At 41.8% G+C, this 15,373-nt stretch overlaps 1 protein-coding gene across 10 annotated transcripts in view; it reads left to right on the top strand.

Moving 5' to 3' along the window:
* Nucleotides 1-15,373, top strand: part of XYLB (xylulokinase) — a 147,907-nt gene that overhangs the window by 51,616 nt on the left and 80,918 nt on the right. For 8 of the 10 annotated variants that reach the window (XR_011855924.1, XR_011855923.1, XM_072153889.1 and 5 more), the window contains 11 exons: nucleotides 229-311; nucleotides 1,386-1,455; nucleotides 3,617-3,697; nucleotides 3,912-4,001; nucleotides 4,471-4,557; nucleotides 4,672-4,800; nucleotides 7,347-7,412; nucleotides 13,083-13,155; nucleotides 13,636-13,754; nucleotides 14,841-14,922; nucleotides 15,164-15,204. Coding sequence is in view for 8 of the 10 variants with exons in the window: in XM_072153889.1 (XP_072009990.1) it covers nucleotides 229-311; nucleotides 1,386-1,455; nucleotides 3,617-3,697; nucleotides 3,912-4,001; nucleotides 4,471-4,557; nucleotides 4,672-4,800; nucleotides 7,347-7,412; nucleotides 13,083-13,155; nucleotides 13,636-13,754; nucleotides 14,841-14,922; nucleotides 15,164-15,204 (921 nt within the window). In the remaining 2 variants the exon portion in view is untranslated. The remainder of the gene's footprint in view (nucleotides 1-228; nucleotides 312-1,385; nucleotides 1,456-3,616; nucleotides 3,698-3,911; nucleotides 4,002-4,470; nucleotides 4,558-4,671; nucleotides 4,801-7,346; nucleotides 7,413-13,082; nucleotides 13,156-13,635; nucleotides 13,755-14,840; nucleotides 14,923-15,163; nucleotides 15,205-15,373) is intronic. The other 2 variants (XM_072153892.1, XM_072153893.1) reach the window with 1 other exon arrangement.

Genomic DNA, 15,373 nt, shown 5'->3' with positions numbered 1-15,373 from the left:
CTTTGTTACGACCAGGAAAAAGTAGTATTCTACTTGATAAAAATAATTGTGCAATGAATCTTTCTTCAATGTCATTACTATGTCAACATGGATTAAGAACCTGCAAACAATAAGATCTTAATTGTGAAATGAAACGAGATGCATATTTGCTCATAACTGAATGCTATATGCTGTTAGGAATATCAGGTATGTGGCTATTAATAAACCATTTGTGTTTTTATTCTGCAGTTAAAGGTTATTGCTGTCAATGAACAACTGCATGTTGTCTACGAGGACAATGTCCAATTTGATAAAGATCTCCCTGAATTTGGGTGAGTGAGGCTTCAAAACAAAACTACAGGGGTTATTTTTGGGTAATTTTAAGAACTTTACTATTGCATTTAATTAATGTAACTGTTGCCCATTTAAAGGGAACCTGTCATCAAGGACATACACAATCAACCTTACTCACCCCCACTGCGCATTTGTTTGAAAGTACAGCGCAGATGTCTCAGCGCCTCTGCCTCCTCCCGCCAGTAAAATAGTTACCTAAACTTTTTATGCCTTTGTCTGTGTTGCCCCGCCCACTAATGTCTGGCTCCGCTCACAGACACTTGGCCCTACCCACTGCTAAATATATCACTTAGTGAGAGGGACAGCATTCTGGTAAGAACAGGCAGAGGACTTCCTGTCTGCTCAGGCTGAGATTTGAAGAGACACTGAGCTGTCAGTCAAAAGAAGGGGGCGTGGTTCAGTGCCAGCCTGGAGAAAATATGACTCTTCTCTTCAGAAGTTGACTACTCATGTCTATTCATTTGCATATCATAAGAACGACTATAATTAAGCTACAGTGCCTCAGTGGCAGATAATTAACCCTCTACCAACAGGTATTACTGGTCTGAGGCGTAAAATACTGGTGTCAGGTCTTCTACAAGGTATTTTATGGGCCACGATTTTTGTATTAGTGATGGCCTGAACTACGGATTTTTTTTTCTTGAAATCAAAGCCAAAGAAATTGTCAAGTTCTCCAGATGTCAAGTTCTCCACATCCTCTAGGTCAGCCCCACCACTGCATTGCATGGCCCCCCATGTCCCTTAGCCAATGATGTACTTGCACCTAGTAATTAAAGGATGCACTAGAGTGCTGTGACATCACCAGGTACATACATCTTACTCTTGAGCACCTGGGCCAGAGCTTGAGTTACAAGGCTCAGGCACTTGATTTACAAGGGGTTTGTGGTGCGGTCAGAGGGAACTGGGGGACGTCCAAGACATCGTAGAGCATTACTGTACCCCTGCGTTCTCACCCCAAAATTTCATGTGCCCCCATAATGTAAAATTGCTTCCGTATTCACACTTATTTTTGCATGCATCCACTGTATAACTAAATGCCTTATTATTTGCAGGACACAAGGTGGTGTTCATGTCCATGAAGATAAGTTGACAGTAACATCTCCAGTTTTGATGTGGCTGAAAGTAAGACATTTTTTTCTACTGTTTGGTGAAGGAATGTAACGTTTAACTTTTTCTAATTATTTTGCCTTCCAATGAATGTATTATCAGTAGAGATGAGCGAGTATACTCGTCCGAGCTTGATGCTCGTTCGAGTATTAAGGTACTCGAAACGGCTCGTTGCTCGGACGAGTATTTCCCCTGCTCGAGATCGAGCATTTAATTAAAAAAACACAGTGAAGAACAATGAAGAATGGAATAAAAACAGTGAACACTGTGAACACAGGATCATTTAAGTGAAAAACACAGTAAAGAACACAGTGAAGAATAGATTACAGATGTTCGGCACATCTGCTTACTTGTCGGAAGATACGCGCGGAACGGTGCGAACAAAATAGTATGTGAAGAACAATATATGTGTGTGAAGAACAGATTGAAGAACACGGTGAGCAGCACGGAGACACCGGGGAGCGGCACGGAGACACCGGGGAGCGGCACGGAGACACCGGGGAGCGGCACGGAGACACCGGGGAGCGGCACGGAGACACCGGGGAGCGGCACGGAGACACCGGGGAGCGGCACGGAGACACCGGGGAGCGGCACGGAGACACCGGGGAGCGGCACGGAGACATAGGGGCACGGTGACATAGGGGCACGGTGACATCGGGCAGCGGCACGGAGACATCGGGGAGACTTCAGTGGAAGAAGAGCAGCGGATCCCGGGACAGCGTATCTCCGGACAAGTAAGCAGATGTGCCGAACATCTGCAATCTATTCTTCACTGTGTTTTTCACTTAAATGATCCTGTGTTCACTGTGTTCACTGTTTTTATTCTAATCTTCACTGTTCTTCACATCTGCTAACTTGTCGGGAGATAATATACACGCGGAACAGTGAAGAATAGATTGCAGATGTTTGCATACATCTGCTAACTTATCAGAAGACATTCTTTTTCAATTAATTAACACATTTTATTCCCGAACCATGGTCCCTTTGAAAAATGCTCGAGTCTCCCATTGACTTCAATGGGGCTCGTTATTCGAGACGAGCACTCGAGCATCAGGAAAAGTTTGTCTCGAATAACGAGCACTCGAGCATTTAGTGCTCGCTCATCTCTAATTATCAGTATTGTGCGGTCCTAAACACAGGAAGCATTGAATACTGATAGGTTCTCTCCCTTACAGAAAACATGCTCCCATATGGTGACAGTGTCAACCTGGACAATCGGCCCAAAACGTATAAGACCCTAATAGGGTCTTCCGTATCATACCTTGGTAAAGTTTAATGGCAGATGCCAGGACATGCGGGTCCCTCCCCAGCCTCCAGGATTCCCCTTGTGATGTCCTGTGTCTTGCTGGCTTGCGGCAGATGGAGGGGGACATGCACTAATCACTGTCTTCACGTCCCCTCCTTGATAACCACACCCATTTCAGTGGTTGAATGTAATGAGTGGATGTCCTTGGCATGTCCCCTCTATCACTAATATGGGTGTAGTTATGATGGAGGGGTCATGTATACAGTGATTAGTGCACAGCCCCCTCCATCTGCCAGAAGCCAGCAGGTCACAGGAGGTTACAGGAAGATACATGACTCCCAAAAAAAATGTGGAAGCTTATTAGATTCTTATACCTACCTTAGTAAAGTTTGGTAATAGTGTCCAAACCCTTTAATAATGCCAGACTTGTGACGGTGGCTGATGCTTGGTTTGCTAGTTAAATTGTATCCAAGTTTATATCTCCTATAAGTTGGCCTATATAAAATCCTATACGGCCACATTCATTTCAATGGACAATACGTCTAACCATTTACATTACCATTGTTTATACCGTACCGTAAAAGAGCCATTAAAAAATATAGAGCATGTTCTATTCTCTTCCGTATTTCAGTCCCGTATGCCCTTGGGGACGTATAAATACGGGTTAAATACGTGCTGCATATGGATGAAAAATATCATATATATACAGGCTACATTCACACGACGATGTATCCGGTGTACCGTAGTGCGGGGGGCACAAGTCGGCACCCGGGGGAGGAGGTGAGCGCTGCATGGCATATATACGGCGGCTGTATATACGTCCCCATACAGTCATGTGAATGTAGCCTCATACGGCACGAAAATACGAGACTGGAGAAATCACTATATCCTGTCTGATCACACTGTTCTTTTTTTTTTGGTTCTGCAAAGGCTCTGGATTGTATCCTGGATAGGATGAAGGCTTCTGGGTTCAACTTTTCCAAAATCAAAGCCTTGTCAGGAACAGGTCAGGTAAATGTGGGGACTGCATCCAGTGGAAAGCAATGATATGCAAAGGAACAGAAAATCTTGTAAAGCAATGAGAGAAATGAAAGCGGAAAGTGCATCTAACGCTGGTTGTGTTCTATATAGTAAATCTATGTGTAAATCAGTAGTTCACGTGAATGAAGGAAACTTTTTTTTTTTGCTTAATTCACTGCCCATATCCATATTTAATGAAAAAAAGCATCAGCCGAAGTTTATGAAGAGGGTAGGGGGAAAGAGAAAGCAGAAATGGAAGACATACACATATGCATACAGACATACTGCAGTAACAGTAAGTTTTCTATTTTACACAGTGATTTCCACTCTTTATATATATATGACTATTGTATATCACACTCCTATTGATCCAGGCAGTGGAAGTCAAAGGGCAAACACTATATATCAAATTTGAGCTGGGCAGAGACTTTATTGATCCCCTGGGGGTAATTTGTTTCGTACTCTATCAATAAAGGGATCAATAAAGTTGTGTCGTATTGTATAATGTTGAGAATTAAGTTTCTTTTCAGGTTGATCTCACATGAAGTGGTTTATAGTTATATCATGCTACACTGATTATGTGGATGTACTCTATAGGTAGGATAATTGTGGGTGGACCTTTAGAATTCATCATCGGTATGCTAAATACAAAATCAACCAATGTCCGATGAATGTTGTAGATTATACATTGATCTTTCACATCAATCAACTTATGTAAACATTCAGTATTCAGTGGTTTTTCCTATTTATGTATCTCATTGCAGCAACATGGGAGCGTGTATTGGAGAACTGCTTCCAGGGAGGTATTAAATCATTTGCCTGCCGAGCAGCCCCTGCACATTGCACTGCAGGTAAGTCCTCGTACTGCACGTTACATGTTATTTGTATGACTTTTTAATTTTTTTAAATTATGTTACATTTATTATATTCTATATATTCTATATTACGTATATATATATTTTTAGACGTGTTTCTCCATAAGCGACAGCCCTATCTGGATGGATTCCAGCACACGTGCTGAATGCCACCATCTTGAAAAATCAATTGGAGGGGCCCAAGTACTGGCCAATATAACTGGATCTCGAGCATATGAGGTTAGTACTAACTCAATGACATTAATCAGAGCGTCATTGTGATGTGAGGGAGTGGCCTCTTTAGCCGCACTGCACTTGTGATGTCACATCAGTTTAGATGATTAAAAATGACTAGTGATGTCAACTTTCAAAATTATAAAATGTTTCGTGTTTTGTTTCCTGTTAAAGGAAATCCACCACTTGCCTTTGGTAGTTTTCATTGTAAACCAAACACACTGACATGCCGGCAGGATCTGCTCTTCTTTAAAGGAAACCTACCACTTGAAGTGGCAGGTATAAGAAGGACATACCGAGCACCAGCTCAGGGTGAGCTGGTGCCGGAGCTCAGTTTTGTTAGTGTTTTAAACCGCAGCATCGCGGTTTAAAACACTTTTTAAACTTTATGGCCGAAGCTGCTTCGGCGCAGGGAGGTACGCGATCGGCGCACCATGTGTGCGACCGTGCACGCGGCTACATAGGAAGTGAATGAGAGACGTGGGCACGGTCGCGCGCATGGTGCGCCGAGCGCGTACCTCCCTGCGCCGAACCGCAGATGCTGCGGTTTAAAACACTAACAAAACTAAGCTTCGGCACCAGCTCACCCTCAGCTGGTGCTCAGTAGTTCCCCCCTTATACCTGCCACTTCAAGTGGTACGTTTCCTTTAAGCTTCTTATGCTCTGGTTTTTACAAAAAAAGGCTTTTAAAATCATGCAAATGAGACAATAGCTCTCCATAGGTGTTGATGAAGCCTTGTGCCCCTCGGGGTCATTTGCATAATTTTAAGGCCTTTTTTCTTAAATACAAGGGCATAAGAAGCTTAAAGAAGACCAGATCCTGCCAATGGAGGGTGGGGGTGGGTGGTGGGGGGATAGTATGTCAGTGGACTCGGGGTCCTTTTAAAGGACATCTATCACCAGTATAAAAGACTGTAGGCAAATGAGCCTGAGGTTTCTAGGCTCCATTAACACCTTATTTGCATACAGTCCTTGGTGGTAAATGCCCTTTAATTCTCTTGCTAATTATATTTTTGATAAATACTATTTTCCGTAACATATATATATTTTTATAGATAGAAAACATAGACCAAAAGAGCTTTTGATAAAAATACTTTCCATAAGGAATATGAATTTTATAGTTAAAATAGGATTACATAGTTCTTGGAAGTTAACAGAATTCCGCATTCTTCTAGATGTGCAGACTGCCACCTAGTGGTCATATAAGGAGAGTTACTTGCTCCAAGATTCTCTTTTTGATAGGTTAAATAAAGTCACCTTCTTGAGATTGTGATACTTTTTAATGGCTAATTGGGATACAAGATGTTACTAGCAAGCGTGCAGGCCCAATAAGATTAATCAGGCATGGTATAACAGGCGTTCTGAATTAACAAGGATTTTATATACAATGAACAGAAAGGTGATGCAAAAAAGACCATAACAAAGTTGAGACAGAGGATCCTTATTTAGATAACATGGGCAGTGTGAATGTTTTATTGCCTCCTAATTAATGGCTCTATCCCACTATCTCAGGATTACATTTGTTAGATGCTGTAGTGGGTCATGAATCCCTTTGATAAGTTGAGTCCTGTGTGAAGGGGTCAAAGAGGGTAATAAATTTGTATTCTTCTAGAGTAGGATTAGGTTTTGAAAGTTAAAGCCAATCGGATTCCATACAGCAGGAGGAGCTGAGCAGATTATACATAGTGTTCTATCTGCTGCAGCATGTTATAGGTCAAGAGGAGCTGAACAGAGTGTCCCATCAGCAGGCAGCATGTTATAGAGCAAGAGGAACTGAGCAGATTGTACATAGTGCCCCATCAGCAGGCAGCATGTTATAGAGTAGGAGGAGCTGTGGAGATTGTACATAGTGTCCTATCTACAGGCAACAAGTTATAGAGCAGGAGGAACTGAGCAGATTGTACATAGTGTCCTATCCGTAAGCAGCATGTTATAGAGCAGGAGGAGCTGAGCAGAATGTACATAGCGTACAGAAACAACAGAAACTGTAGTGGCTAGAGAAGAAAAAATTCCTACTGCACTGGAATCAGTGGACTGGCAGCTATGATTCCTTACAAGGAATTGGTCAAAGTCTTTCTTAACAAATATATATTTAGGAATATACATAATTAAAGGGAACCTACCACCATGGATCTACCTATAAAGGTAAATGGGGTGGTAGAACAGCAGGCCTGCAGCTGCGTGGTCACTGCTATGAAGCCGGGGCTGCGCAGCCGCGGGCCTGCTGTTCTGCGCATGCGCAAACGGCAGGTCTCGCAGACCAAGGGGCCCAGCTACAAGTAGCCGCACGCCGAAGATTTCTGGTGGGAGGATTGAAGAGGCTACTGGGGCCTCAGCTCTGGCTACTCCACGTCCCACGTCTTTAGAAAATTTACATATTAGGTAAATAAAAGTTATAAAAAAATTGTGGGGACTTGAGGATAGATCCACCTACCACCCAATCTACCTTTTATAGCTATATCCGTGGTGGTAGGTTCCCTTTAATTTCTTCATATGGTGGGGCTAATTTTGCACTGTTTCAGTGTTAATACTTTTTTATTTCTTTTTTTAAGCGCTTTACAGGAAACCAAATTGCAAAAGTTTATAAACAGAAACCTAAAGAATATTCCCAATGTGAGGTGAGTTGACCTTTATTTCCATTTTAACCCATTCCTGCAAGTCACTGAATAACATTACACTGTAACAGCGCTGACTCTACCTTTAGAACAAAATTAACCCTTCCAGTACAGTATATGATACTAGTCCAAAAATGTGTGAATATATGTAGTTGAGGGGATTTACAAAAAGATGCTTTTACATTGGGCTAGATTTCTCAAGTCTGTTCACATTTAGCTGCGGGTGATTGTTTGCATGTGCAGCCATGTTCATAAAACATCCCTTTAAGTAAATATGACTTCATGCTGTTCTCCCCACTGTATGGATATAGTACACAGGAGCGCTTTGATTGACTTGGCAAGTGGTAAATGATGCTAGGTGTAATACTTGATCTGCTTTAAGACAGCATTTAGTAAAAATGAAGGGCAGATTTATGATCAGACATGTTTTAGGTGCCTTTTTTTGTTGCATAGAAGCCTTTTTTGTGAAAACTGCACATATTCTACAAAACATGACACCTCTACGTTGTTGGTGTCTTTGGTGACTTTGGAAAAAGTTGCCCAAGAAACACTCCAGAATGGAGTTCATAAGGTAAACTAGAGGGACACTTTAGTTAAGTAGTTCTAGGGCAAAGGTGCAACTTGATGATGGGTCAAAGGGCTACTTCACCAAGCAAATGTTAAGCAACGTAGTTCAATTGATTGTGCCCCTAAACAATTTTTTCAATTTGGTTGCAAAATCTAATTCACAGGGAAATTTATGGAGCCATATCTTTTGAATGGGTAGACAGATTAAAAGAAACCATAAAATGGGAGGTAGAGAAAGAATATTGAAATATTGAACCAATGATAAGAGAGGGTTAGGGTTTAAAGGGTTTGTCCATGCAGTGCTCTGTTTAGTGGTGGTCTCAACACTATGCTGGGTCCGCCGGGCACTGCTGAGGTATCCTCACGTGTTGCTGCTCTCTGGAAGATGGTAAGGTGTGATGCACCCCAATGGGAAATAAGTCCAGAGAGTCAGGGTCTGTAGTGCATTTCCTTCTTTACTGTAGAAATTGAGGTACAAAGCAATGCAAGCAACTCATTTGGCTCACTTCTTCAATCTCCTCCCTGGCATAATAAGGGTTAATGCTGAGGAAAGGCCTGGACCAGCTGTCCCTCACTTTCTCAGAAATCTGGTACCCTGGACAAAGGCTAGGATCCCAGGGACTATGGCAGAGTATCCCCGTCTCCGCTTCCTTTTCTGGTTGCTTTGGTTGGCTGGCAGTCTTCTTCTCCAAGCTCTGTTCCCTAACTGAAAGACACTAAGGACTGGGGCTATTATCTTTATATACTTTCTACCAGGGGAGGAGTGGTTACATTTTAGCACAAAAACAATGATAAAGCATTTTCCCATAGACTTACATTGAGCCTCCATAATATTCTGTGGCGGCAGGGTTCTAAAGTGTAAACAACTTTCCAGACACCACCAGTCATTCTTAAGGTTAAAGGGGTATTCCCATCTGGGCATTCACTTTTAATTTAATTCATTTGCCATACGTAAAAATGTCTTCAATGGGATGTTTTGAAATAAAATGTTCCCGTGTGAAGATAATTTCTCATAAATGTAGCCATGTTGTCCTTGGATACGACCACCTCACATTTTGACAGCAGTGGCCAGACATGCACTATTAAGTCCTGCCTGACCACACGGATTCAGCAATCATTACCGCAGGATGGTTGTGGGTCATGCAGTAACTCCCGGACATTACATATACAAAACATTTTGTTTCTTTGTGCAATCCCTCCAGCAGAGGTGGCCATATCCAAGACACAGTATTGTTGCTAAGGGTCCATATCACTACATTTATGAGAAATTATCTTCACACAGGTACATTTTTATGCCATTCATATGGCAGATTAATGAAAGTCTTATTCTGCACCATATTCATATAAGTGTCTGGTGCTGGGTGAGACTAGTCGTACTCTGCACCTCCTATTATTTTCCAGAGAAATACACAAATTCTATTGTGTCAAAAGTATTTTTGGCGCACCAACCTTTTTGTTGTGCGGTCACGCCCCCTTTTCACAGACCACGCCCTTTCTGTCGAGCTAATCGTAGGAGAGCCAGATAATGTCTAAAACCCTTTATAAATGTGGGGCAGACAGTTTTTAGTGCAAACTATGACAGAATTCTGTTGTAGACAGATTGAAAAATCTCCCCCAATGTCTATAACAAAACATTATAGATTAGTGCAAGTTATGTAAAATAAAGTAAGAAGTGCTGAGTTTGCATAGAGGAAATATTCAAGTATCCCCAAATGCCCAAAGTTCAATGCTCCTCTGTTACAGGGAGCTACATCCACTTTCAACAAATAATTGTTTTTATTTGTATAATGAAAAGTTCTACAATGTTTCAATATACTTTCTATATTTAGGCCCCTTCCACACTAGCGAGTGTGATGCGATGAACTCGCATCACACTCGCAACGCAAGCTGCCGGGAACGCACGGCCCGAACGCTGCACCGCGGGAGTGAACTGACATGCTGAGTTCACTCCCGCGGTGCAGCGTTCGGGCCGTGCGTTCCCGGCAGCTTGCGTTGCGAGTGTGATGCGAGTTCATCGCATCACACTCGCTAGTGTGGAAGGGGCCTTATTCCACACAGTTTTCTAGATCTCTGTTAATCTACAGGGAGTTTCATTGTTTACTTCTTGTGGATAAAAAACAGCCCCCTGGTCATGTGATGTCACACAGGTGCACGGCTCTGATTACTCTAATGATCCATGCACCCAGTGTGAACATGGACCGATTTTTAGCAACGTGGAGTGAACAATGTAGAGAAAGTTAATTGGAAAATTGTATGACTTTTCATTACACAAACCATATCAAGGACATCTACCACTAGTGTGAAGGTTTGTGAACCAAGCACACTGACATACAGGTGTGTGCCCCTATATGGCAGGATCCGCTCTTCTTCTAGCTTCTTTTGCCCATGTTTTTACAAAGAAAAAAGGCTTTAAAAATTATGCAAATGAACCTGAGGAGCCTGGGTTCAATTAACTTTTATGGCGCCTGGAACCCCTCAGGCTCATTTGAATCATGCATCATTTTTGTAAAAACAAGGGCATCAGAAGTTAAGAGAAGAGCAGATTCTGCCAGAGGGGCACACACCAGTATGTCAGTGTGCTTGGTTTACAATCCTTCATCCTGGTGGTAGATGTCCTTTAAGTGCAATGATTGTTCTTCTTGTGGCTGTTAGCTCCTCCGTTCCAAAAGGAATAACCTTGTTGGGCTTTTGATTGCCAGGGGATTTGCATTTTGTTTTAATTTACAGTGGCCAGAACTATAGATTCTGTAAGGCCTCATGCACAGGAACATATGGGGGCTGTTGATATGGCCACATAATTTGCATCATCCTCCTTCCTTCACCCGACTGTATACTCGTCCAGGCTAGTATAAGTTTGTGTGCATGAGGCCTAAAATTTATTTTAAAAAACAAGTAAAATGAAAAGTTTACACCTATATCCCAATGCAGAGGAGCTACAGTCCAAAAGAGAACGTCCCAAAACTCCAAAATACAGGACTTGTCTATTGTTGGAGACTCGTGTGGTTCACCAAGGTTACTCCAGATCAGAGATGATCCTCCATCTTTTTTTTTTTTTTACCAAATCTTTTTATTGAACATTTTACAGTTTTAACAGCATCATCAAGTACAGCCTATCCCCCCCCCCCCCCCACCACCAAGAGTTGTACAATAGAATGCACAAAGTATACAATAAATATACACAGTGTGGGGTCACTAGGAGAAAAAAATCACTTAGAAGTACAAATTCAGTACACACAGAGGGTTATGACAACAGACGCGGCTCAGAGCCTGGATGTTTTTGCTCCAGTTAAGGTAGAGAAGGAAACAGGTTCCACTGCAGATGTATATATGGCGACCAGGAGAGTCTACCTAGGGACCCCAGATCTGTTCAAAGGTCCTGTGTCTTTTGAAATGTTGAAAATAAAGGTAAATGTTTTATTCCGGGAATTCCAGGAATATGAACGTCTGATACAAAAACCCATGATGCGATAAATAAATGAATACAACAAAACTCAATGCCATTAGTCACAAAATGGAGCTTAAATAGTTTGATTTTATGATTCACAAAATTTTATGGCCTCTCTAAGGTAGGCAGGGTTATCACCAAGATGGCCACGACTGGAAACTACAAGTCCCGTGATCCTTTAGTTCTCAGTAACAGCTCCTCCCTCTTATGCTCTGCTCCCAGTGATGATCTAATAGACTTTCTTGCTCTGTTACCATAGTAATGATGTTTAAAGGGGTATCCCAGGAATCAGCATAATTCATATACAAATGGGTACTCAAAATATAAGCTAATGTGTAATTAGTTGTTGTTAAAAATTTTGCTCCCCTTAGCAGAAAATGCTGGTGACATACACTATGATGGAGAATTAAAATGCTACTGGCCCTTTAATCAGTGCGTAGATTTCCTCCGCGCGGTCCATTGCAGAGCATGCACAGGACAGAAGAAGGCGGCTGGTCACACGTCCACATCACATGTCCTGCACCTGCCTGGGCAGGTCATGTGATCACCACTAAGTTTGGCTGTAGTTGGTTGGTTGCAGTTCATCCAGTATGGTCAGTGTTGTGGTGATGGCAGTTGCAAATTATTACTATGGTAACAGAGCAAGAAAGTCTGTTATATCATTACTGGGAGCAGAGCATAAGAGGGAGGAGGAGTTACTGAGAACTAAAGGATCATGGAACTTGTAGTTTACAGTGGCGGCCATCTTAATGATAACTCCACCTACTTTAGAGAGGCCATAAATTTAGTAAATCAGAAAATCAAATTATTGAAGCTCCATTTTGTGACTAATGACATTGAGTATTGTTGTATTCATTTATTTATATCATCATGGGTTTTTGTGTCAGACGTTCATATTCCCGGAATACCCCATCACCACATCACCACAACACTGGTCATGCTAGATGCACTGCAACCAACCAACTACAGCCAAACCTAGTGGTGATCACATGACCTGCCCAGGCAGGTAAAGGACATGTGATGTAGACATGTGACCAACCGCCTTCTTCTGTCCTCTGTCTTCTGTCCGCGCGGAGGAAATCAACGGACTGATTAAAGGGACAGTAACATTTTAATTCCTCATTACAGTGTATGTCCAAAGCATTTTTCTACGAAGGGAAGGAAAATTTTAAATAACAACTAATTACAGGTTAGCTTCTATTTTACTGACTGGTTTGTATATGAATTATGCTGATTCCTGGAATGCCCCTTAACTTTCTTATCAGTATATTGGAATAAAAAACGTTATTTTATTCAGTGAAGTAACTTGTATGTGATGGGCCCTGGGCTCAGTTATAATGTATGGTTTATGTTGCTAATTTTTCCATACGGAAAGTGACAATTTATGGGCCCCCTAAACCTCTTGGGCCCAGTTGCGACCTCACCCTATGCACCCCTTCAAGTTATGCCCCTGCTTTTACTAAACAATGGTGACCTGCCTCAATCCGTTTAGGGGTCCACAGCAAATCCACCACAATGTATGGTGCAATACAAGCGAATGAGGTTTTTAAAATCCCAATCCACAGGAGAATATGGAAATGTGAGCACAGTGCTCTTTTTTGTGTGATTTCACCTTTTTAATGCATAAATACCCTTGGACGTGGCTTTTTATTTTTCCCCAGAGAATTTCCTTGGTCAGCAGTTTTGCAGCTTCACTCTTCATTGGGGACTATGCACCTATAGATTACAGTGACGGTAAGTTATTCTCTTCTCTCCCATATTGTATCACTGTTCTCACACGCATTGCTTATTTTTTATTGTTTTGTGGGACCACGATAACGATTGGCAGTGCTTGATATGTCACATGACAGACCCCAGTGACACCATACAGACCCTATCAATAGGGTAGCAAGCTTATTTTTCCTGGCATTTATGTTCCTAACCTGCAATCAAGACACCTGCAATGCAGATCCAAACACAAACTTACTCAAGAGGAATACACAACGATAAAATTGCCATTTTTGGGTTGCCCTTCACCAATGCAAAAGCTATCGGTAGTTAAAGACTCAAAGATGGATGGCGTGCATTACAATGGTCTTATAATGAATGTAGACACAAAATATTTTGTACATGCTGGGGATTGTCTAGCAATTGTAGATTATACTGTGGTAGACTGGTACTGTGAAAGAGTAACAGTGATCGAAGTGGTAATAATAATGTTAAAAACCTTTTCAGGATCTGGAATGAATTTACTGGACATCCATAAAAAAACATGGGATGAGACGTGCCTTAATGCCTGTGCTCCTGGCCTCAAAGAGAAACTGGGCTCTGTAGTCCCTTCCTCTTCAGTGCTGGTGAGTCTGTCTAGTGCTCAGGTGGAACTGAAACTTATCTTCCTTAAGCTATTAGGCTCTATGGGAGTCTAGAAGAAACTGCTATTACAAATCATAGGGGACATATATAAATAAAACACAGTACAAACAGTCATATGGAACAATAGGAGTGAGGGCCCTGCTCGCAAGAGCTTACAGTCTCTAAGGAATTACAACTTTTATCGATTTAAATGGGTGTTCCAAGATTCTGTGTAACAAAAATATATGAAATAAAATACTCACCTCTCATGAGACTCCCTCCACTTCCAGTAGCAACTATCTGTACACCCTGTCAGACATTAACTGGTAATGTTTCGTGTACTGTGCACATGATGACTCCCACAAAGAAAAGTTAGGCCCTATCCACGGGATATTGCTGATCAGTGGGGATCTCAGTGCTCGGACCCTTCATCGCTCCGTCAGAGTTATGTAGCAGACAGCCGCGCATGACCATTCTGCTCCATTAATCTCTATGGAGCTGATCACCGATCTCTGTCAGCTCCATAGAGATTAATGGAGCAGAACGGTCACGTGTGGCCGCCTGCTCCATTAATCTGATGGAGCGACGAGGGAGCACTGAGACCCCCACTGATCAGCAAGTTAAGCCCTACCCGGCTGAATTTTTTGTAGAAAACTCTTAAAGTGAGACACAAGCAGGAGCAATGACCCAGACTCGGGAGTTCTGCCCCTTCTTTGGAGACTGCTAGGGGGTCTCCCTTTTTTTAGAAGACCCCCCAGGTGTTCTAGGAGAGTGGGCAAGTATGACTTTGTGTTTGTGTTACCATGAGGCATATTGGTTGATAGACAAAAACAAGAAAAAATATGGTAACAGGCTACAAGCAAACCATCCCTCGCATGATCCCATACTTCTTGATAATGTATATTTGGTAGGATAACGGGAAGTAAGTAACAGATAGGAGGCAGTACAGCACCCTAGGATTTCTGGTGTAGTTTATAGCCTGTAAGCATGGAGACACATGGATCTATAGCAGTAAATAAGAAATAATAAGACGACTATTTGGGGGATAATAAAGCAGTTGTAAAAAAGTGATCTTATCCTTCTTGTAGGGGAACGTGTCTTCATACCATGTCCAGCGCTATGGATTTAGTCCGCATTGCAGTGTTGTTGCATTCACTGGTGATAATCCAGGTGAGAGGGTATATACATAAGTTAATATATGGTATATAGATAATTATCTCATTAAGGTGCAGAAAGCAGTAGTTGCGTAGCATCATTATTGCAATGAAAATATGTTAAGAAAAAAATCAATGGGAGCAAAACTAGAATCAATGAACATATTCGTTTTGGTTAAAAATGATTGTACGTATAAGCAGTAGAAAAATATGTTGTGATTTAGATTTTTATTTAACACAATCTATTTTCTCTGCAGCATCTCTGGCTGGAATGAGACTAGAGGAAGGTGATATTGCAGTAAGTAGTTATTATAATGTGCAAAATTTTCCAGAATATTTCCATCTTATTTTGTCGTCATATTGATCAACAGGCCAAGAACTAAAATTTGTTAACCTGACTAAACCATATATGACAATGTAAAGGACACTCCAGTCACACCTGATTCATTGGATTATACCTTGTGCTG

Source organism: Engystomops pustulosus, chromosome 5 (genome assembly GCF_040894005.1).
Source record: "Engystomops pustulosus chromosome 5, aEngPut4.maternal, whole genome shotgun sequence".
Classification (NCBI taxonomy): domain Eukaryota; kingdom Metazoa; phylum Chordata; class Amphibia; order Anura; family Leptodactylidae; genus Engystomops; species Engystomops pustulosus.
This window is presented reverse-complemented; position numbering and strand designations above follow the sequence as displayed.